General features: G+C 46.2%; 1 protein-coding gene across 5 annotated transcripts in view; it reads left to right on the top strand.

The window, feature by feature from the left end:
* CEP128 (centrosomal protein 128) overlaps positions 1 to 24,742 on the top strand; it is a 366,371-nt gene that overhangs the window by 46,563 nt on the left and 295,066 nt on the right. For all 5 annotated transcript variants that reach the window (XM_059723138.1, XM_059723137.1, XM_059723139.1 and 2 more), the window contains exon 8: positions 13,112 to 13,228. In XM_059723138.1, the coding sequence (XP_059579121.1) occupies positions 13,112 to 13,228 (117 nt within the window). The remainder of the gene's footprint in view (positions 1 to 13,111; positions 13,229 to 24,742) is intronic.

Genomic DNA, 24,742 nt, shown 5'->3' with positions numbered 1-24,742 from the left:
AGCCAAAATAATTGCCCACCCCTGCTTCAGTATGTATCCATATCCAAAGACAAAGTACTGCTTGCTAGTTAAGAGTGGAATCTATGTGGACAATCACTTGAAGGAAGAATGGTTACTTATAGTAACTCTTTTGAGATTTGTTGTCTGCACAGATTCTGTAAGCTTTCCTCTACCCCAGTTAAATTAGGGTTCTGACAACTGGGATTCTTTATGGTGAAGGAACTGAAAAGTTGTTTTGCTGCCCTCCCTGTTATATCCTTGGCTATGGTGTTAAGGGCACCCAATGTGCGGGCATAGCCCCAAAGGATTCTACAATTTCAGAAGATGGTGGTGGCAGTGGTCTCAGTGGTGGCAGTTGATAAAACAAGGAACAACAGTCTAAGTAGCAGCAAGGAAAGTTAAGGTTAGCTATTAGGAAGAACTTTCTCACTGGCAGGGTAGTAAAGCATTGGAACAGGATACCCAGGGAGGTGGTGGACTCTTCATTCTTGGAGGTTTTTAAGACTTGGCTAGACAAAGCCTTGACTGGGATGATCTAGTTGGGGATGGTCCTGTTTTAAGCAGAGGGTTGGATTAGATGATTCCTGAGGCCCCTTCCAACCCTAATTTTCTATGATTCTAAGAATCTACCCTGGCACACTTGGGAAGAGTGCAGTGTGTGACCAGCGCATCTAGAAAAAATATGAGTGTTGCAAGATGAGTAACTGTTCCTTTTTATAAGTATTTTACCTCTTACTCTCAGTAGCAATAATCAATATTATGTAGGCATAATATTCAAGGGAATTTCAGATTAAGTATCTTGACACTATCTGACTGTGTGTGATGCAGATGGATATTAAACTACTACTTACGAGGAGGAAAAATAAATTTGATTTAAGTTTATTTCCAAAAGATCACAACCCAAATTAAATATAAAAATAACACATCTGCCTCATAGAAGGGTCACTCATTAGAAGGACACTAAGACTTCTGTGTCAATTCTACAGCAGTTACAACAATTATAGATGAGCACATAATAACAGCAAGAAAAGCAATAACAAACTATTAAAATGGTTTTTGAACCAGCAGGCTTTGTTTAACTGTAAAGAAATAAATGTACCAAAAAGCTAAAGTGCCAAAACAAAACTACAGATTAAATCTATGGAAGGAGCAGCATGCTTGTATTTAGTTGCATGATATCTATCTCATCTTGTTTAAAGGCAGTAGCTCTTTTTTACCTCTAACTCTTCACTGTATGCTTTTCTCATGGAGCACTTGCCAATGCACACATCCTTGCTGGAGAATTTTTGTCTTCAGGGTATTAGTAGAGCATACCCCTCTATGGGACCCACTCTAAGGGATAAAGGGAAGTGCATACCTCCTTCACCTTGGTCACTGTAGCTTGTCAACTTGTGTGCAACCTACATACCTGCCCAAAGGCTTCCTTTCGAGGTACTGCTGCTGTTTCTTGCTGTTACTGCTTTTTGTCATCATTATCGTATTTTCCTTGCATACATGCATCCTAGAATATAATACACACCTTTTAGAAACATGAGAGGTGAAAGAGGGCATAAACTGTAGCAACGCGACTCCAGCTCCATTCCCTCCTATGTATGGGGCACATGGAAGCATGGTCCCTGCCCAGCCATGCAGCAGGGTCCTGGGGCTGAAGCTGTTGCTGCTGCTGATTGGCTGAATAGGGGACAGAGCCTCCCTGTGCCTGGGGGGGAATGGAGCTGGAGCTGCACCTGACAGTAAGTGCAGGCAGGAGGCAGAGACTGCAAGGGGTTGGAGGCGGGGTGAGGGGGCAGGTGGCTGCTCTGGCTCTGGCCCTGACCTGAGTATGGGACCAGTCAGAGCCTCAGCAGTCACCTTCCTCCCTGCTCTGCCTTATACATGAATCTAAGACGAGGGGCTTTTGTCCCCATGCTGAATGAGGATAAAAAACATGTCTTGGATTTGAGTAAACATGGTATAGTGCCCATTTTAAAGAAAGGGACAAAGGAGGATCTGGAAATTACAGACCAGTCAGTCTGATGTTGATACCTGGTATTGTTTAGTATCTTAGCAGATCTGTAAGTGACACCAACTTTAGGATCCAGAATGATCTGGGTAGACTGCCGACCATTTTCCAGTCTATCAGACAAAATTCAATAAGGACAAGTGCAAAGTTCTGCACTTGCAGTGTAATAACTGTGTGCACAAATACAGACTGGGGAATGACTGGCTAGGCTGCAGCACTGTAGAGAAGGACCTGTAAGTCACAGCAGCCAATAAGCTGAATGTGAGCCAACAGTGTGCTTTTGTTGCAAAAAGGCCAACAGCATACTGGGTTGTATTAACAAGAGTGTCATTTGCAAATCAAAGGAAACAATTCTTCCACTCTGTTTAGCATGGGTGAGGCTTCACCTGGAGCATTGTGTCCAGTTTTTGACCCTTCTCTCTTCCCCCACCTTTCACAAAGGATGTGGACAGATTGGAAAGATTCCAGTGCAGGGCAACAAAAATAATTGGGGGCCTAGGGGCCAAGACTTATGAGGAATGGCTGAAAAAAACAGTGTTATTTAGTCTGGAGATGAGAAGACTGAGGGGGGGATTGATCACAGTCTTCAAATACCTGGAGGGCTATTACAGGTAGGATGGAGATGGGCTTTTTGTTGTGGATGTTGGGGATGGAACTAGGAGCAATGGCCTCAGGCTGAAGCAGAGGAAATTTAGGCTGGAGATGGAAGGAACTCTTTGATTATAAGCATGTTCATACATTGGACCAGGCTACTTGGAGAAGTTGTGGAATCTGCATCCTTGGAAGTTTTCAAGAGTAGGTTGAATGAATGCTTGGCTGGGGTGGTTTAGTCAGAGTTGTCTAAACCATCCCTCCCATGGCTCCCTACTTGATCAGAGAGTTGACTGAATGACCATATGAGGTCTCTTCCAGTCCTATTTTCCTAGGATCCTATGGGTAAGATGCCCATCTGGTCCCCAGGTCAAGATTTCCTGGGTCTGTACTTTTCCAGTCCCCAAAATAGCAAGGCAGACTACCTCAGCAGACTAATTTTTCCTCCATTGTGTGTGGGAGATTAGGCTTCATTCTACAGTCCATTTTTTTTGCAGAAAGGTACCCAGAGACCGAATTGTTTGTGGTGTTTGTCAACATGAAATGAAATCCAAGCTCAGCATATGGTCACTGCTTTGGCATCCTGGCTGTCATGAAGATGTGAATGTGGATAATCATCACTCAAAGGAGAAATGTAAACTACTAGTAATTGGATCTTTTTGAGATTTGTTGTCCTATGCATGTCTACATCCTGCCCTTCTTCCCTCAGAATGCATCAGTATATGACTTTGTGTTTGACAGGTGATAGAGCATCAGGAAGGTGCATTCTCCTTTAGCCCTGTGGGATGGGGCTGTAGTGTACCTTACTGTTAAGGTAAACAGTCTGTGCTCAAGTGTTTGAAATATATCCACCCCACAATAAGGATGTCTGAGTGGATCAGATTTCTGTCTTGATCAAACTAATTAGCTTCCTAATTAGTTTAATCAAGAACCACCCAAGTTTTTTCAGTGCTATCTCTGGTTCCTCCCACTAGTATCAAAGTATAGCAGAGGTCTCATGTCTGGAAAATCCCATCTGCCATCAGTTGCCAGCTGGAGTACTTTAATTGTTATATATTAGGCTTGCAAATTATAATAGGGTCAGGACTTTAATATTATGCATCACTCAAATGTGTCATGTTTTTTAAATGCCTCCCACATACAACATATTGAAATGTTGTTAGTGGATGTTTGATGGTAGTCCAGCGTCAGCACCGTGTGCTGCCAGGGTGAATGTTAGATTTCCTTGTACTCTTCTTCAGTGAATCACTGATTGTGCTGTGAGCACTTTTAATAAAATCCAGGGGACTAGATGAACTCTTAGCCTGAAAAGATTGTTCTGACTCAGGGCTATTTAGGATGATCAAAAAGGAAGGAAGTAGGTTTTCTGGAGATCTTTACATGTACTCTCAAGACTTCATTTTTAAGCTAGTTCTTTGCTTCCAGCATCTCTAAAGCTGTATTCCATTTTTGTCTTTATTGTTTGCTTCTGTATTTATCATTCTTTATCCTTAGAATGTTTCTTCCAGAATGCTCATTTAAGTCAGATTTTAGAAAAAAAGTTGGCATCCTTGACATATCTTCAACTAAGAACAAAATTGAAAAACAAGCCAAAGCAAAAATATTTACATTTTCTAAGCCAGACTTCTGTTACATTAATTTATTCTGAGGGCAAATCTGCATACTAGGGACAAATAAAATATGAAGTTTTAAATTCCTGAAATACAAGTTGACTCATTAGCAGGGATCTGGTTTTTCCATTTTCCATGGAAAAATGGAAAAAACTGTGGATTTTTCATTTTAACAGAGAAACACATAGATTTTCCACTTTTTGGATAGAGCTCTATGCATCCTGGCAGAGTTCCAGCCTTCAAGGGGCTGGAGGGAGGAGGGTGGTCAGGCAGGGGGTGCCATGTGCACGTGCGCACTCATACATGCACATGGCTGCCAGGCAGCCTGGAGAGTAGCTCCAATCGGTAAGTCTGGCAGGGTGGGGATTGAGGCTCCCATATGGAGGGTGGAAGCTGGGCAAGGCTGGGGGTGGGTGCAGGCTGCCTGCTGTGGGCTCAGGCTCCCCACTCTACTGCCCTCCCCTGAGGCCTCCATGGCCAAGCAGGCAGGACCTGGTATGGCAGAGCAGAGCAGGGCAGGGAGGCTTGTGCCACCCCTGCGAGCCCTGCACCACCCTGGTAGGGTGCCCTCTGCCTGCCCAGCAGCAATGGGGGTGGTGGCGTGGAGTTGTCCCCTTCTGCTGCTGGGTGGGCATGGGGTGCTTGCCAGGGTGGTGCAGGGCTTGTGGGGGCAGCAATGAGCCTTCCTGCCTGACTCTGCCCTGTTCTGCCGATCTGGGTCCTTCTCTCTGGGCCCTGGAGGCCCTGAAGTGGGGAGCCCAAGCCCATAGCAGGCAGTCCACATCCACCCCTGGCCTGCTCACATATCTGGAGGGCACTGCTCAGGTTGTGCCTGCCATGGAGAGGGGAAGTCAGGCCCCATGCTGTGTTCTGCCATTGGCAGCCACCACCTCCTGCTGGTGGCAGCTGGGGCTTGTTCACTGTTGTGGGGAATAGGAGGATGCAGACTCAGGTCCCTGACCCTGTAGCTGTGGTAGCTGGAGGCCTCCTCTGGGGAGCGGGAGGCTGTGGGTGGGGGGCAAAGGGCACCAGTGGGACTGGGAGGCTGTGGCTTGGGAGTGAGAGGCCTGGACCTATGTCTTGGTGAGCAAAGGGGGCAGGGGGAGCTCTGATTTTCCATGATAAAAAACCCAGCATCAAATACCAAAATGTATAGGTACTTAGAATTTATTTTATTATTGTGAATGAGGCACTGGTAGGCTTCCAAACTGCTTTAAACTTGTAAGTATATCAATAAAACATTGTGTTCAATTGATATCTATCTATCGCATTGCTTTTAATCGTGGATTTTGGGTTTTAATGTCAGAGAATTTGCACAAAATTCTTTTTTTAATCAGAGAATTTGTGATTTTTAAATAGAGAAAACCAGGATCCCTGTGCATTAGCAAGGAATTAGAACACACCTTTTGGAATTGCTGCTTCTTGTTGTTAATTATTGTTTACTTTATAAATGAAAATATACTCTCTTTACTACAAGAGCTCTCAGTCTGTCCTGATGTTGTAGTGACTAGAAACTCAATGACTCCATTTTCGGTATTCAGACACAGCTTTTTCGTACAAGTAGTGAATGCCTATCCGTAAAATACTACTGCTTACCTCTTGTGACTGATTGTTTAATTTGTGCCTGGTGAATGGAAATACAGATTATTTATGGTTTCTAATAAGAGACTATGACTAACTCCTTTAGAAAGAATTCTAACCTCATTTTAAAGCATGGGTTTAGCCTTCCCATTGCTGAAGAAACTTACAGTCAGAGGCAGTGCCTTCATGTATTGCTGCCCCGTTTACAATCTTCCTTTTCTTAGCAAACTAATCAAGAAGCTACAAAAAAGATGTTTTCATTGCCCTTTGTGTGCTGCCTCCCAGTAAAATCCAGGTACAGCAGAATTCTCAGTGTCTAGAATATTTCTTTCCATTCACTGTCAGTGGGGAATATATCCATCCTCCTCTTTTGCGTTGTTTGATATACATGACAGTCATACACTCTAGTCTCCTACCTGGAGGCTGCAGGAGGGCATAGTGAAGCCCTGAAATTGTTCAATTCTTTTGTTGATGTCTAAATTCCCCATAGCTATTCTTTGGGTTGTTCTCCCATCAATAGGACCCTTCCCTGTAGGGACTGCAAGGCATATTCATCTTTTCCATCCTTTTCATATCAATGTAAAGCTGTTGAGAAGCCTGGCCAGCCAACATGAATTAAAATGCTGCAATAAACAGAACTAAATACTTTCTATGTTGCTTACGTCAAGTGTTAAGCGTGACCGCCTAGCTTTTGAAATGTTAGCACCTGAGTTAATCTGCCAAGTCCAGCAGCAAGGCATTTTTAGTGCTCTAGTAAGTCTCTGAAATTGTGGCTGGTACTGTGAGACTGGAAAGCAGCAAATATTGTACCTATACTTAGGAAAAAAGGGCACAGTGACCTTAGTAGTATGCAAGGTTTTAGACCAAATTTTGAAGGCATGAATAATTAAAAGACATAGAGATAAATGAAAAAAATATAATACAGTGCAACATGGTTTTACCTAAGGAAGAACATGCTTTGAGTTAACCTTCAGTCTTTAAAAGAGAACTGATTATCCAGGCAAAGTAAATATAGTATTTCTAATTTATTAGGACTTCAGCAACTCCTTTAATCAGGCAATGCCAAGCATAGATGTAATTCTAGCAGCTTTTACAATAGCATGCAATAACTTTAAAAAACCACAGCATGCATAAAGTCACCACATGATTTAATCTCAAAATTTTATCTTTTGCTTTAGAAATGCAGAAATACATATGGATCAGTATATCTTGAATTCCCCTTCAAAAGAAACTTTGACACGTGTAGTATGGGTTCCTTTACTCTAAAGTAGCCCTTTAGTGTGTTCACTAATTCTCAACTGCTATGTACAGTCATTCTTTATTTAAAAAGTAGCTTAGACTTTGGAAAATATTTGTTTTGAAAAATCTCCTGCTTTTAGTGCAAAGGCCTTTCTTTTTGCACCCTTTAAAAAATTAAGGCATATTTAAATAAAAAACCAACCTTGATTCCCTCCCTCCTCTACACCATGCACGCAGTTTCTCTGTTCTTTCCTCTCCATCTAGAGTCATCAGTTATCACAGTTTTATAGTTAATAAGCAACTGATTTCATGTAAAGAGGAGCTCAGCTGCAGGATGGAACTAAGGAGGAGTGGGTTGAAATCTTCAAAATAGCTAATCCCAGTCAGTGAAAATCTCCCTTAATAATGAAGCAAAAAGGAAGAGACCTACAGAGAATGTGAGATACTGAGATGCACTAATGCTGTTGTTGATTGGTGGATTTTATTTTCAAGACATTCCATTATGTATAAGCAGTTTTCTAGTGGCTCAAGGACATCAGGTACATTTTTTCTAATCGTCCTTTTTCTAATTGTCCTAGTCCCTTAATGTCTACACACCTGAAAACATGAATGAGTTTGTCTTTTTAATATGCTCTGAGAGGAAGGGAAGTAGTAGTATTCCCAGGTTACTGGGGGGATGTTTAAGGCAATGGGAGACTGGATGATTTGCCCAAGGTCTCATGGGAAATTTGTGGCTAAGCTATGAATTCAGTTTAGGTCTCCTAAATTTTATGTCAGTGCATCAATTACAAAGCCATACTTACCATACAGTTGAATGTGTTTTTTTTTTTTCTCTTCAGAGTTGATGGTAAGAAGAACCTTTAGCTGAACCCAAATTGTGCATTTTCTTTCCTGTAAATCTAGAGTTCTCTTCTTAGATGCAATATGCAGAAACAATAGATAAGAATGGGTAAAAATATGCAAAGCTTCTTTCTTTAAAGAGTATCACCAAACTAGAGTTTTAACTTTTTCCTATATAAAAACATAAACAAAATAAGATTTCTGACTTAGTAATCTGATAGTATCATAACAATTACTCTTCATTTCCTGTAAAAGGAAGGTTAGTACTAAAATGCTGTTTTAGGAACATAGGATAAGAAGGTACAATGTGAGGTTTAGATTCCAGTCTCCAGCAATTGCAGGTATCCATGCAATAGACATGTACTTAAGATGCATCTAGAAGAGCTTTCATTCTCTCCCCGCTCTTATGCAAAATAACCATAGCCCTCTTCTCCAACATCCATTGACATTCCACTAACAAAATTAGGATATTTAGAAGAAAAACTATAGACTTTCAAAAAATTACAACAGACCACAGGAAGAGAGCAGTGGAGACCAAGGGCACTGCTAGTGTTTTGGGCTTTTTCGCTGGCTGAGAATTTATTATGTAAAATATGCCCAGATGATCCAAGGAAGTGAACAGTACTCCCCAAAACCAAAAAGCCATCCCAGTTTCACCTCAGAATATTTTTTCTTTACTCCAAATTTAATAATAGAATTATCTGTGAGACGAACCAGCTAGGAACCCAAGAGGTTTCAGTGAACACTTGCCATTCTCCCAACTCAGTATCCATGCTTCATAGGAATGTGAAAGAATCCTGGTAATGCATTCAAAAGTAGGTAAAAATCTTTCCTGCAAGTTAGCAGCAGAATCCCTGAGGGCATGGGATTAGTACAATATAACATAGTGTAGTAAGTGCAGTAGAATTTAGATCATTTGTTTCCAGTGGCTTGAAACTTTCTTAGTTTGCAGCAGGCTGTAGAAATAAAGATGAGTGGTGAAGTTTTGTTCTGGTTTTTATTTCAAAGGGTGCCACCTCTTTCTTTAGCTGGAGCTCATCAGTGGTCCCACACAGCTGAGCAGAGAAGCACCCTCTGAAACAAAAGCTGTAGCAAAACCACCTTTTGTGTCTGCCACTGCCGCCAATTCGGCATCACATGGTTCCCGGCTGCAGTGCTGGGACTGCAGGAGCAGGCTGAGCCTGACCCTGAGGACTGGGGCAATTGCCTATGGCCCTCCCCCTGTGCCGCCCCCCCCCCCCCCCCTTGCAATCTAAATTTATCTCTCCCCTGCCCCTGATCTGGAGTATTGCAGACTAGTCAGTCTGACTTTGATACCTGCAAGGATCATACAGAAGGTCCTTGAAGAAGTTATTGTGAAGCACCTAGAGGAGAACAAAGGAATCAGAACAGCCAGCATGGATTCACCAAGAACAGTTCACATCTGACCAATCTGATGTCCTTCTATGATAAGGTGCCAAACTCTGTAGGTGCGGGGAGGGCAATGGATGTAATATACCTTGACTTTAGCAAGGCTTTTGGCATGGTCTCTCACAATATTTTCATTTACAAGCTAAGGAAGTATAGACTAGATGAAAATGTTGTAATGCAGATACATAACTGATTGGATCATCAAGCTCAATGAGTATCTTCAATGACTCAATATCTAATTAGGAGGAGGTATCAGGTGGGGTTCCTGAGAGGTCTGTCCTCTCTCTGGTATTGCTTTAATATCTTTATTAATGATTTGGACTATGTGATCAAGGGTACACTTAGCAAATTTGCAGATGACACAGAGTTGGGTGGAGTTGAAGACATGCTGGAGGGCAGGGCTTAGATCCTGAATGACTTGGATAGGCTGAAGAAATGGTCCATATGACAGGCTCAGGTGATCAGCCCAATGTCTGACTCTGTCTAGTGGCCAGGCTGTCCTGTCCATGATCCCTGGCCTGCCTCACCTCCTCTCTCTCTTACCTGCCATAACTTGATCTTAAGGTCTTTTAGCTGGGGAAGTTGCCTCCAGAGGCCAGAGTAGCCTCTTCCTGTGTGCCTTTTCTCTTCGTACATTTCTCAGGGCTCCTTGGCCCCAAATTCTGTGGGATGTTTCTCCTTTAAGGTAGCCCTAGTTGTGCCTGAGGGGGTTATAATCATGGCCACACCTATACCTCCCAAGTGGCACTCAGTATTTGGAGGAGGGTGCCTAGCCCTAACTCCACACTTGGCCCTTCAGGCCTAAAACCTTTGGGGCTTCCTCCTTCCTGGATTCAGCCCCTGATGTCTAACTGTGCTCCTCAGCCAAGGTCCATTGTCCTGGACCTCAGCTTCTGGCCCCTGGCCCTGTATTACCCTCTCAGGCATGAGTGACTGGTGCCTTCTGGGTCAGGGGGGGCACGTGCCCCCCAGTGGCCAGTCAGTGATGGGGTGGGTTCTCCTGCAGCCAATCGCACCAACCAGGAAGTGCCAGCAGTGCTTCTCAGGTGCCCCACTCTCTGGCTGGTGCTTACAGGGGGGTACTGGTGCACTAACCAGGTAGCGCTGCCTGTCAGGGGGTGCACCAGTGCTCTCAGGGGGTGCACATACATCCCCTATGCATCACCACTGCTCTCAGGCTCAGGGCCCATGGCCCTGATCTTGCTGTATTGTGTTTTGGGCCTCTCGCCCTGGTCTCTTGTGGCAGCCCCTAGAGTCCCTGACCCTAGCAAGGCTGCGTGCTGCTCTGCCCCTGGGGTTCCTGACTCTGGGTAGGTGACTTGCATGTTGCTCAGTCCCCTGGGATCCTTGACCTTGACAAGGGAGCTCTGTGCTATGTACCTCTCAGGCACCCCTGTAGCTACAACACAGTCCTCCAGTTTGAAATTTAAGCATAACAGGCATATAAGCAAACTGTTTCCAAGTAAAGTTATCCCCCAGGCTGGGTCAGTACCCCATTGCAAGCTATACTTCCCTCTTAACTGTCTCAGTCTTAGTCTTGGTCTTGATCTCTTGGGTAGCTTGGGTTTCCATGGGCCTTACAACCATGTTCCCTGGGAGCAATTCTTCCTGCAGCATGCAGGGTCATACTGTCTCCTCTGCCTCAGGCCCTGGGTAATATGCCTCAGAGCCCTGCCCCTTCATTTCATGTGGCTCCCCAACCACATACAGGAGTTTTCCATTTACTTAAGAGCCAGCCTGTGCTTCTCTGTTGCAGCCTTACACCAGCAGCATAGCCTGCTGCACGCTCTTAAAGTAACAGGAGCCTTGGGCTCCCTGTTATAGTCCACAACCAACCAAATTAAATTTAACAAGGACAAGTGCACAAATACAGACTGGGGAATGACTGGCTAGCCTGCATTTCTGCAGAGAAGTACCTGGGGTGTATGAGTGACTGGTGCCTCCTGGTTCTGTGGGGGCACCAGCGGCTGAGAGCTGACTGGTGGGGAGGTCCTCCAGTGGCCAATCGCTGACCCTAGAAGTGCTGGCAGCAAACCAGAAGTGCCACTGGCTAAACCAGAAGCGCTGCCAGTGCTTCTTGAGGGGGGCACCAACCGGCACTCTCCACTTCCTGGCCGATGAGGACCAATTTCAGGGGAGGCATATGCCTCCTCCCCGTGTGCACCCTACGCGTTGCCTATGACCTGGGGTGTCAGAGTGGACCTTAAACTGAATGTGAACCAACAGTGTTCTCTTGTTGCAAAGAAGTCCAACTGTATATTGGGTTGTATCAAGGGAGGTGATTTTTCCACTCCAGTTAGCACTTGTGAGGTCTCACCTGGAGTAGTGTGGTCCAGTGTTGGGTTCCACACATCAGGAAGGATGTGGACTGATTAGTTTACAGAAGGAAAGACTGAGGGAGGATTTGATAACGGTCTTCAAATACCTGAAGGGTGATTATAGAGAGGATAGACATGGACTTTTTCTCTGTGGCCATAGGAGACAGGTCTAGGACAACAAGGACAAGTACAAAGTCCTGCACTTGTGATGAAATAACTACGTGCATAAATACAAACTGGGTATGATATCGACTAGTCAGAGATGATACTGCCTTGAGCAGGAGTTAGATTAGATGGCCTTTTATGAGGTCCCTTCCAGCCCTACTTTCTTGTGATCTTCCAAAAGCAACAAACAAAAAAAGACCTTGAAGAATTCACTGCAACAATTACCTTTTTGCAAAAAACAATAGGCCCTTTCAGTAAAAGAAAACTAAAGGTGCTACATAATTCTGTAGTTCCAGAATAATAAATGAATCCTTAACTGTGGTTCTATAGACATCCCAAGCATTAAGTTCATTCTGACTTTTAATATCTCTGTTGTTTTCTTTGGATTTGTCATTTGCTTTGATGCAGAGCAAGTGTCTTTCCTCCCGAAGCAGCTCTTTCTTTCTTTGAGGGGAAGAACTGGAAAACAATTCAGAGATGTTTCATTGCTTATTGTAAAATATTGACATGCAAATATTACTGTATTTCTGTATTGGATCTTCCTACCTGTTATTCATTATTCATAGCAGACCTCTAGTAAAAAAAGAAAGAATTCATTAGTTATAATGCTACAGATTTAAATTTTGGAGGCATGGTAAATTGGGAATATCTTTGCCAGGGTGCAACTAAATCCTCTCCACCAGACTGTACCAGGCCCCATATTTCTCTCTCAAACCCTGTTGATAACAGTCAAAACATCCTGTGTTGTCATATTGGTCATCAGTTTTTGTTGCATTTGCTTGATTCGCATAATCCACTAGAGGGTGCTGTTTGCTAGTGGATTGAAGGTGTTACAGACTATTCCTGTTTTTGGTTTTAATCTGAGTTGCTGCACATTTAAAGAGGTAAGAAGATTATTAAACAAATTATTAGTTCATATTAGTGGTTTTGATGGTGAGGTTTCTCAGACTGTGATAAAAATGATAATGTCTAGCACTTAAACAGCTTTCCATATGAAGATTTTGGAATGCTTTACAGAGGAGGTAGGGGTCATTTCCAAATCATAATCAGGCTACTAGTAAAGCTGAGTCCAAGGGTCTTGTGTTCTAATATGAGACGTATTCTGAACTGGTTGTTTGGAGAGGGAGACTGATAAGAGAACAGGTCATATTCCATTTTGAATCTTCTGACTACAAGCAAGAATGTTTATAGAAGTAGCTATTTTTCTATGAACTTCTAGATTTTATTAAAAAAAACCCCAAAACCAAAATACCTTACCATACTTCTCATATGTATGCTCTAAAAGATTCCCTATACATTATTTTTGGTAAGTGGTCAAATATTCTAATGGTGGTCTTTTTTTTTTTTTTTTTAAGGTGTCAGAACGGGTAGAGAGAAGACTCCAGGAGATAGAACAAGAAATGCACGCAGAAAGGCAGCTGGTGGAAAGCCGCCAAAACCAACTGGGACATATGTCTTTGCAGTTGCAAGAGGTATAATTGGAAACTTCCTATACACATGAACAATATAAGATCTTACTGTATGTGTGAGCCTATTTCAGAGAAGGAAGTAAAGCAAATTCAGTTTTTGCATCTTCATTTTATTGCATATAGACTAACTCTGTTGGATATACCACTGGACAACTTAGACCCTGATGTTTTATTACCAATGTTGATAAACACAACTTTCTTAAAAAAGCTGGACCTTGGGCTTATGTTTATGCATAGCAGAACAAAAATTAAGCAGTATGGAGCTGTACACACATACACAGTCTCTTTGGCTAGATTGCTATAAATTGGCTTCAAAGGTATCCTCCCAGCCAAAAACTGATAAGGGATTGCTTCTTTGTTCCCTTTACCCCCACATGACTGTCATTGAGGTAGCCACCAGCATCAGCTGGAGGCAGCCTTTTTGACTGTTATCATGGGGGAAATATTTGATAGAGCTGTCTTTTTGTTGCAGGACCACTATTTTGTTGGATCTGTTATCTTTATAGTGCTACAGCTAGCCTGGATATATAAACATTTTTTCTTTTTGTTGCACTATAAAGGTACATATACTACCACAAAAGTAATGTCTTCAAGGCTTTAGGACCTGAGTTTGATCAATTTTTAATTAAAAAAAAAAATGTACATCTAAAGTTTAAATTATTTGGAGTAAGTTTTGTGCCCGCCTCTGCTCAACCAGGCGCTCCTGGGCTGTTCTAGCCCGGGTGGCCGTTCTCACTGGCCACGAGCTCACGAGAGGGCCCCGGGAGGTGCCTCGGGTGGTGACGGGAGGCCCCCTAACCTTGCCTGCCACGACTTTGAATGTAATCTCAGTGGTGGGGGTCTCCGTTAATGCTGCCTCCTGGGGTCGTTGCGCCTTCGGCGGGCACTCACGGGGCTCCGACTTCCCCTATACCCCGGCCAATCGCCACCTGCTGCTGCTAGTCTTCTAGTGGCCTTCCTCAGGCGGCCCCGGCGTGTCTCCGGTCCTGTGCCTCCCGGTGGTCCCCCCTCCAGAGAACCAAGCTTCCAGGCTGGAATCCGCCTTGAGGGTTTCACACCCCCTGATTCCCTGCTGCCCCTAGCCTATACTGACCCGAGGCCACCGCAACACAAAATGAGAGAGCCTAAAGGAAAGCGAACAACAAAACAGAAAGTCGCACCCTTCTATCATGCCTAGCCCGGGATCTGACCTGGGGTGCCTAAGCCCCGATTGACGGGCTGCCCTGGCTCAGAGTCCGTCGGGTGGCTTAAGGCCACTGACTCCCCCGGGAGTGTACTCTCCAGGACCGCGGCTCCAGCTCTCTGGGAGCCTTGTATCCGGCGCTCACTCCCCCGCTTGTCCCACTGCCGGTTCCTCCGCCGGCCCGTCTGTCAGCTCCCTCGCCGGGTTCGCTGCCGGTTTCCTCACTGGCTACGCTGCCCACTCCTTTACCGGATCTGTAGCTGGTTTCTTCTCCAGTCTTGCTGCCGACGTTGTCTCCACCTTCTCTGTCGGCTCCTTTAAGACCGCCGCTCTCGCTGCTGTAGCTGCAGCTTTCTTCACCGGCTCCTTTAACGGCGCGGCTCTCGCTGCTGCAGCTGCTGTTGCCGACGCCGCTGCTGCTGCCACAACTTCCCCCGTCGGGCTGGGTACAAGGGCCCCGCGGGCGCGGGTCCCGCTCTCGGGGTTCCCTGCGGGCTTTCCCCACTTCCGGGCCGGCCCCGCTTCCGGGGCTGCCTTTTATTTCTGCCGGGCGGCGTCTCCCGCCGGCGTTGCCCGGCCCCAGCTGTATATAAGCGCGGCTTACAAACCGCGCTGGCGGTTTCGTCGCGCGCGTGTCCCTGCCTGTCCCGGCCTCTGCATGGGGTAAGTAAATGGTTACTTCCCCCCTGGTTCGGCCCCTGGGTACCCTTCTACCCCCGGCGTCCCTGGGACACAACCCCCCCCCCCCCAAGATGCCTTGGGGCACTTCTTCGGACCCAGCTCGGGTCATACCTGTCAGGCTGGTCTGTCCATTTGGCTGGTCATCTCGGCTCCTGGTCTGGTCTTCTCCGTCACACCTGGATAGGAAGTCCGCCACTGCATTATCCTTCCCTGGTCGGTGTACCATGCAAAACTTATAAAGTTGGAGTGCCAGGGCCCACTGTGTTATTCGGGCGTTATCGGTCCTGGCCGTGCTCAGCCACCTTAGCGGAGCATGATCCGTTACCAATTTGAATTCTCTGCCCATCAGGGTAATACCTGAAGTAGTCTACTGCCCACTGTATGGCTAAGCATTCCCGTTCTATGGTGGAGTACCTTCTCTCCGCCGGCAGCAGCTTGCGACTGGCGTACGCCACGGGCCTTTCACTGCCCCTGTCCTCCTGAGTTAAGACGGCCCCCAACGCGGTCTCCGAGGCATCCGTCTGTAAAACGAAGGGTTTTTTGAAGTCAGGAGTGTGTATTACCACTTCCTTGCAGAGGGCTTGTTTCAGCTTTCTGAAACTTCGCGTCATTTCTTCCGTCCACCTGACTACCCCTGTTTTCCACCATCTGAGTGCCTCTGATAAAGGTGCGGACAATACTGAGAAGTGGGGTACAAACAGCCTATAATAATTGGTGAGCCCCAGGAATGATCGAAGCTGGCGACAGTTTTGCGGGGGCGTAAAATTGCGGATAACCTCCACTTTATCGGCTAACGGTCTGATCATGCCTCTGCCAACCAGAAACCCCAGGTATTTAGTTTCCTTCTGGGCCAGGGCACATTTTCGAGGGTTGGCTGTTAGCCCTGCCCGTCTCAATTCCGTCAGGATGGCTCGAAGGGCTCTTTTGTGCTGTACCCATGTCTGGGTATATATGACAATATTGTCTATATAGGCCGCGGCATACTCGGCATGTGGGGCCAGTATCCGATCCATCAGGCGCTGAAACGTCGCGGCCGCACCATGTAACCCAAGGGCATCCTGACAAACTCGTACAGCCCCCATGGGGTGCCAAATGCCGTCTTCGGCTGATCTTCTTTGGCCACCGGGATCTGCCAATACCCCTTTGCGAGGTCGAGGGTTGAGATATACTGGGCATCCCCTATTCTCTCGACTAGCTCTTCCACACGGGGCATCGGGAACGCGTCGAATGTCGCCAAGGTATTCAATCGTCTATAGTCTACGCAGAGTCTCAATGACCCGTCAGGCTTACGCACTGGCACTAATGGACTCCTCCAGGGGCTTCTCGACAGCCGAATGACCCCTAACCTCAGCACTGAGTCTACCTCTTTACGAACGGCTTCCAAGAGGTGGTGTGGGATGGGCCGCCACCTCTCCCTCACTATTGCTCCGGGGTGGGGTCTTTATAGCATGAACGGTGTCCTGAACCCACCCGGGTTCCTCACGGAATACGTCTTGGAATTCCTCTGCCAAATTTCGGGCCTCTTGCCTTTGTACGGGGCTCACCTCCTCTCCGATCCGGACCAAGGGGCCCCCCTTGGTGAGCCTGGCCCCTCTCCCCAAACCCTGGGGTCTAAGGTCCTCGTTATCTGCTTCAGAAAAGGCCACCCACCCTTCGCGCTCCTTCCACTCTCGCAGGAGGTTCACGTGTTAGATTTGCTTTTCCCGACGGTGGCCGGGCCTATGGACCTCATAATCTACCGGTCCAACTCGTCGGAGAATTTCGAATGGCCCCTGCCATTGGGTCAGGAGCTTACTGGTGGATGTCGGGAGCAACACTAGAACCCTTTGGCCGGGTTCAAATTCCCGTTCTTGCATGCGGCTGTCATACCTCTCCTTTTGTCGGGCCTGGGCTTCCCTCATGTTTTCGCGAGTGAGGTCCTGGGCCACCTTAATCCTTTGCTGAAACTCTCTTTGGTACGTCTGCGGCTCTTGAGAGGAGCTTCCTTCCTGTTCCCAATCTTCTCTCAAGACCTGCAACAGACCTCGGGGCCGGTGCCCTAACACCAGTTCGAACGGCGAGAACTTCATCGAGTCCTGAGGGGTGTCCCTTAGGGTAAACAATACTAGCAGGAGGAGGAGATCCCACTTTTGGGGGTCCCCCTGAATGCAGCGCCGCAACACCCGTTTTATTGTCCCGTTAAGGCGCTCCACTAGGCCATTAGTCTGGGGGTGGTAGACTGAGGTGCGGAGTTGTTTTATTTGTAACGTTCGGCACACAGCTCTCAAGACTCCAGACATGAAATTCCTCCCCTTGTCTGTTAATATTTCGTGCGGGATCCCCATCCTGGAGATCCATTTTACTAACTCCTCCGCAATGCGCGGGGCAGTCACTGCTCGCAAGGGGATGGCCTCTGGGTACCGGGTGGCGTAATCCACCATCACCAATATGTATTGGTGCCCTGAGCTACTACGGGGAAGAGGTCCGATGACATCTAGGGCTATCCGCGAGAATGGGGTGTCTATGACGGGCGTAGGCTGGAGGGGTTCCCGTGCCGGACGCTCGGTTCTCGTCTTCTGGCACTCGGGGCAAGCTGCACACTGGTGGGCCACTTCCTCCCCCATCCCGGGCCAAAAGAACCACCGGCTTATCCTCGCAAGGGTCTTGTCCCGTCCAAGATGCCCACCCGTGGGGCTCGCGTGTGCTAATCGCCAGATGGTTTGGCGGAATCGGGTGGGTACCACTAATTGGGAGTGTAAGGCCTCCCCCCACTGCTCCCCTTGCACGTGGTAAAGGAGGCAGTTCCTTACCTCAAAGTAGGGAGGCCCTCCTTGCGGCGGTGCGGGGACGTCTTGGGGGCCCCGGGTGCGCTCCTGCAACTCCCGGATCTCTGGGTCCTCTGTCTGAGCCTCCCGAAACTGTAGACAGCTGGTGAAGTTGTTGAGGTCTAGCTTGCCCGCCTCGTCCGCCGATTCCTCATCCTCCTGCGTTTCGCCCAGCCAACCTTCGCAGTCTCGGATCTTTCTACGGGCTACCTCAGTGTCCCTCACCCTGTCCAAGACATTGTACACGGGCGCCCAGTCTCGCCCTAATAACATCTCACATGCTAATTGCAGTACAACCCCAACTAGGAGTTCTCCTTGATGTTCCATCATCCTGAGGCGCACCCACTGGCGCTCGACTAGTCGGGACTCCCCATGGAGACAAGCTATCCTCACGGGGTGGGCCCCCTTCCGGCCCTGTGGCCCTACCAGATCTGACCTCACCAGTGACTGGGCGCACCCTGAATCCAGGGTCGCTTGCACAGGGCAATCCTCCACCCAGGCCTTCACGACTGGGCGACTCCAGGCTGCATTCTCCTCCTGGATCGCATAGCTACAGTCCATTGGTTTGCTCGATTACGGACCCCTCCATTTTTCGGTTGAGGCTCTCGACCTGTCGGTAGGGATCCAGCGCTCCAGCGCTTGGTTTGGGCATTCTCTAGAAAAATGGTCGTTACGCCCACACTGGAAGCACACGGTTTCCCTGGTAGCCCCCCGACTCGGCAGCCTCCGTCGCTCCGGCTCTTTGGGTCTCCCCGGGGAGTACCCTGGGCTCCGCCTCTCTCGAGGGTAGCTGGCCTCTGAGACCGTGAACACCTCCGCCAGCTTTAGGGCTTCATCGCAGGTGCGTGGGGTGTGCTGCCGGACCCAACGTTGTGTCCGTTCCTCCAGGTCGTTTTGGAACTGTTCGAGCACGATTTGATCTGCCAGGGCTTCTCGGTCCTGTCTGGCTGGGCTCACCCACTTATCTAGCAGGTCCCTCAATAGTTGTAATAGCACTCTGGGTCGTCTCTCGTCAGACCCCTTTTTGGCCCGGAATAGGCGACGGTAGTGCTCCGGGTTTATTTCCAGCCTGTATAGGATGGCCTGCTTCACTAGCTCGTAGTCCCGGGCATCCTCTCTCGAGAGGGCCCGATAAGCGGCCTGGGCCTTGCCGATGACCAGGGCGCCCAACTGGCTAGCCCAATAGCTCTGATCGAGCCCTGTCATAAGGGCGTGCCGCTCAAAGGCTTTGATGTAAGCTTCCGGGTCGTCGTCTTTGGTCATTTTGGGCATCTTAAAGGAAGATAGGCCATGCCAAAACCAATCTTGTTGCCTACCCATCATCTGTTGTTGGGAGTCCGGGATCTGAGCTAGAACCTGTAGGTTCTGCCCCAGGACATCGACGGGGGCTGTAGCCGCGGGTTGCATGTTGGCGTAGGGATCCACGTTGGGGTCCTCCATGTTCCCGGCCAATGCACCGTGTTGTGCCTGCCTCCGCTCGACCAGGCGCTCCTGGGCTGTTCTAGCCCGAGTGGTCGTTCTCACTGGCCATGAGCTCACGAGAGGGTCCCGGGAGGTGCCTCGGGTGGTGACGGGAGGCCCCCTAACCTCGCCTGCCATGACTTTGAATGTAATCTCAGTGGTGGGGGTCTCCGTTAATGCTGCCTCCCGGGGTTGTTGCGCCTTCGGCGGGCACTCACGGGGCTCCGACTTCCCCTATACCCCGGCCAATCACCACCTGCTGCTGCTAGTCTTCTAGTGGCCTTCCTCAGGCGGCCCCGGTGTGTCTCCGGTCCTGTGCCTCCCGGTGGTCCCCACTCCAGAGAACCAAGCTTCCAGGCTGGAATCTGCCTTGAGGGTTTCACACCCCCTGATTCCCTGCTGCCCCTAGCCTATACTGACCCGAGGCCACCGCAACACAAAATGAGAGAGCCTAAAGGAAAGCGAACAACAAAACAGAAAGTCGCGCCCTTCTATCACGCCTAGCCCGGGATCTGACCCGGGGTGCCTAAGCCCCGATCGACGGGCTGCCCTGGCTCAGAGTCCGTCGGGTGGCTTAAGGCCACTGACTCCCCCGGGAGTCTACTCTCCAGGACCGCGGCTCCAGCTCTCTTGTATCCGGCGCTCACTCCCCCGCCAGTCCCACTGCCAGTTCCTCCGCTGGCCCGTCTGTCAGCTTCCTCGCCGGGTTCGCTGCCGGTTTCTTCACTGGCTACGCTGCCCACTCCTTTACCGGATCTGTAGCTGGTTTCTTCTCCAGTCTTGCTGCCGACGTTGTCTCCACCTTCTCTGTCGGCTCCTTTAAGACCGCCGCTCTCGCTGCTGTAGCTGCAGCTTTCTTCACCGGCTCCTTTAACGGCGCGGCTCTCGCTGCTGCAGCTGCCGTTGCCGACGCCACTGCCACGACTTCCTCCGTCGGGCTGGGTACACGGGCCCCGCAGGCGCGGGTCCCCCTCTCAGGGTTCCCTGCGGGCTTTCCCCACTTCCGGGCTGGCCCCGCTTCCGGGGCTGCCTTTTATCTCTGCCGGGCGGCATCTCCCGCCGGCGTCGCCCGGCCCCAGCTGTATATAAGCGCGGCTTACAAACCGCGCTGGCGGTTTCATCGCGCGCGTGTCCCTGCCTGTCCCGGCCTCTGCGTGGGGTAAGTAAATGGTTACTTCCCCCCTGGTTTGGCCCCGGGGTACCCTTCTACCCCCAGCGTCCCTGGGACAAGTTTATTTTATAATTTTTTTCCTGCTATTTGAAAGAGTTCAATATGTACTGGGTAGCTGGCTTGCTTGTACTATAAATTGCATCTGATAAGCTACAGATGCTACAGGGAGACAACCTAAATTGTTGGGAATGGAAGCTAGCAAAATTGCTGTATACTTTTTCCTTTTGCATTTAAAGAATATATGCAAAACAAAAAAAGAGAGGTAGGGTGCTTGCTTTCACCTTGACACTGGAGAAACCTCAGGGACTAAACATTGGCAATATAATTTTTGATTTGACTAAAGAATTTAAGCTATGATTTGGAATGCTATGTCCAGCTATACAATAGGAAATCAAAGCTGATAAATGGCAGTGTTCATGTGTGCATGTAGAAGGTAGCTATGAATCACATTTTGGATTATATTTCAATGGAAATGAAAGAAAATTAATGTAGTTTGACTCTTTTATAAAGTACTATGGACTCTCCTTAAAGGTCCTAGTTAAGATGATATCATTTTTAATATGGAAAACTGATGCTTATTTATGTATTTTTTTTTAGTACCTATGATAGTGTAACTAACAATTTTGTATCTTTTTCTGCAGCCCCTCTCACCTACCACTTGCTATCTCAAGTGCTTTACTAAGGTTTTCAGAAAAGGAAAACATTTCTTAAGCGTTTCTGAGAAAACAGTTCTTAAAATATTCATACAACAACTTTCTGCCTTGTCTCTTGCTTTCTATTTCATGGACACACGTTTAATGAACGCTGATGTGTGGTTTGATCCTGTTACCTGCAGACATAAAATATGTTTCCTTCAAAGAGTAATGACTTGCCTTAAGGACACTTTGACATTTGGGAACTAATTTTTAAATAGAGGGCTGATGCTTTGCTAACAATGAATATGCTATGTTTCTTCCCTAGCCATGGTGTAAGACTCTTTAAACTCTGAGATTCTTAGTAGCCTTGGAATTTTTTAGCAGCTTTGTTGTACTTTTAAGGTCTGATTATAATATTGTATACTATTACATTTTTTTGTGAGTCTGGACCATAAATATCTAAACACATTATACAGTAATTTGTGTAATGATTCCAAATCCCCTCTAGCATAATGGAAGGATCTGCCAAATGTTGACAGCACAGTTGTTTCCCTTCACACACTACCTTATTACTGTTATAAAAGTTCCTTAGTCACAAATAAGGTAGTGACACATGTAAGTCATGCTGGATGGCTCTTAGAGGTAGAGCAGGTATGTTCAGCCCCTGCCAGGGATATTCTTATTTTCTACAGGAAGGATATGGAGGCATCCCTACTAAGGATTCTTGATGTGGTATAATGCAAGGTCTTTCTCCTCCCCTCTTATAAAACAGCCATATCAACATTCCTAGCTATCTGGAACTCAATGGTAATGACCTACAGTATAGATTAGTTTAGTTAAAGCACCTCTGGATGGTGTTTCAGTTCACAGTCCCCAGTGGCTGACTGGCATGTCTTTTCTCACCTAGTTGCCTGAGCATGGGCTTGATTAAATAGGACTAAGCCTTTCAGGAGATCTCCTTAGCTGTTTTTCCCCGTGACTTGATCCCGGGGTACAGAGATCTCGGCCAAGAGACTGTCCTATTGGGTATTCCATTTAGTGGTCTCATAATAGAATTGTATCAAGCTGGGCAAAATGCAAAATGTCTCCAGATCTAGTATCTGCAGATTGGTTAACTGGAACTTGATATGTACTTTTACCAAGTACTGTGCCATTGCAAAAACCTGCTTGGCAGGTAATGCTGTCTGTCAGGTGATATCAAAGTCACTCTGGGCCTAATTACCAGGGATCCTGGTTTGCTCTGATGTAAAAAAATCCCCAATTTGCATCCACATTTTTCCATGATTAAAATAAAACACCACTATATATGTGTGTGTGTGTGAATGTGTGTGTGAATATGTGTGAATGTGTGTGTGAATATGTGTGTATGTGTTTGTGTATATATGTGTGTGTGTATGTGTTTGTGTATATATGTGTGTGTGTGAATATGTGTGAATGTGTGTGTGAATATGTGTGTATGTGTTTGTGTATATATGTGTGTGTGTATGTGTTTGTGTATATATGTGTGTGTGTGAATATGTGTGTATGTGTTTGTGTATATATGTGTGTGTGTATGTGTTTGTGTATATATGTGTGTGTGTGAATATGTGTGTATGTGTTTGTGTATATATGTGTGTGTGTATGTGTTTGTGTATATATGTGTGTGTGTATATATGTGTGTGTGTATGTGTTTGTGTATATATGTGTGTGTGTATGTGTTTGTGTATATATGTGTGTGTGTGAATATGTGTGTATGTGTTTGTGTATATATGTGTGTGTGTATGTGTTTGTGTATATATGTGTGTGTGTGAATATGTGTGTATGTGTTTGTGTATATATGTGTGTGTGTATGTGTTTGTGTATATATGTGTGTGTGTGAATATGTGTGAATGTGTGTGTGAATATGTGTGTATGTGTTTGTGTATATATGTGTGTGTGTATGTGTTTGTGTATATATGTGTGTGTGTATGTGTTTGTGTGTGTGAATATGTGTGTATGTGTTTGTGTATATATGTGTGTGTGTATGTGTTTGTGTATATATGTGTGTGTGTATGTGTTTGTGTATATATGTGTGTGTGTGAATGTGTGTGTGTGTGAATGTGTGTGTATGTGTTTGTGTGTGTATGTGTTTGTGTATATATGTGTGTGTGTGAATATGTGTGTATGTGTGAATGTGTGTGTGTGAATGTGTGTGTATGTGTTTGTGTATATATGTGTGTGTGTGAATATGTGTGTATGTGTTTGTGTATATATGTGTGTGTGTATGTGTTTGTGTATATATGTGTGTGTGTGAATATGTGTGTATGTGTTTGTGTATATATGTGTGTGTGTATGTGTTTGTGTATATATGTGTGTGTGTGAATATGTGTGTATGTGTTTGTGTATATATGTGTGTGTGTATGTGTTTGTGTATATATGTGTGTGTGTATGTGTTTGTGTATATATGTGTGTGTGTGAATGTGTGTGTATGTGTTTGTGTATATATGTGTGTGTGTGAATGTGTGTGTATGTGTTTGTGTATATATGTGTGTGTGTGAATATGTGTGTATGTGTTTGTGTATATATGTGTGTGTGTGAATATGTGTGTATGTGTTTGTGTATATATGTGTGTGTGTGAATATGTGTGTATGTGTTTGTGTATATATGTGTGTGTGTGAATATGTGTGTATGTGTTTGTGTATATATGTGTGTGTGTGAATATGTGTGTATGTGTTTGTGTATATATGTGTGTGTGTGAATATGTGTGTATGTGTTTGTGTATATATGTGTGTGTGTGAATATGTGTGTATGTGTTTGTGTATATATGTGTGTGTGTGAATATGTGTGTATGTGTTTGTGTATATATGTGTGTGTGTGAATATGTGTGTATGTGTTTGTGTATATATGTGTGTGTGTGAATATGTGTGTATGTGTTTGTGTATATATGTGTGTGTGTGAATATGTGTGTATGTGTTTGTGTATATATGTGTGTGTGTGAATATGTGTGTATGTGTTTGTGTATATATGTGTGTGTGTGAATATGTGTGTATGTGTTTGTGTATATATGTGTGTGTGTATGTGTTTGTGTATATATGTGTGTGTGAATGTGTGTGTGTGAATGTGTGTGTGTGAATGTGTGTGTATGTGTTTGTGTATATATGTGTGTGTGTGAATATGTGTGTATGTGTGAATGTGTGTGTGTGAATGTGTGTGTATGTGTTTGTGTATATATGTGTGTGTGTGAATGTGTGTGTGTGTGAATGTGTGTGTATGTGTGAATGTGTGTGTGTGAATGTGTGTGTATGTGTTTGTGTATATATGTGTGTGTGTGAATATGTGTGTGTGTGAATGTGTGTGTATGTGTTTGTGTATATATGTGTGTGTGTGAATATGTGTGTGTATGTGTTTGTGTATATATGTGTGTGTGTGAATATGTGTGTGTATGTGTTTGTGTATATATGTGTGTGTGTGAATATGTGTGTGTATGTGTTTGTGTATATATGTGTGTGTGTGAATATGTGTGTGTATGTGTTTGTGTATATATGTGTGTGTGTGAATATGTGTGTGTGTGTGTGTGAATGTGTGTGTGTGTTTGTGTATATATGTGTGTGTGTGAATGTGTGT

The sequence above is a fragment of the Alligator mississippiensis genome, chromosome 2 (genome assembly GCF_030867095.1).
Source record: "Alligator mississippiensis isolate rAllMis1 chromosome 2, rAllMis1, whole genome shotgun sequence".
In the NCBI taxonomy this organism is placed as follows: Eukaryota; Metazoa; Chordata; order Crocodylia; family Alligatoridae; genus Alligator; species Alligator mississippiensis.
Note: the sequence above shows the minus strand (reverse complement) of the source record. Positions and strands in the feature narration are given on the sequence as shown.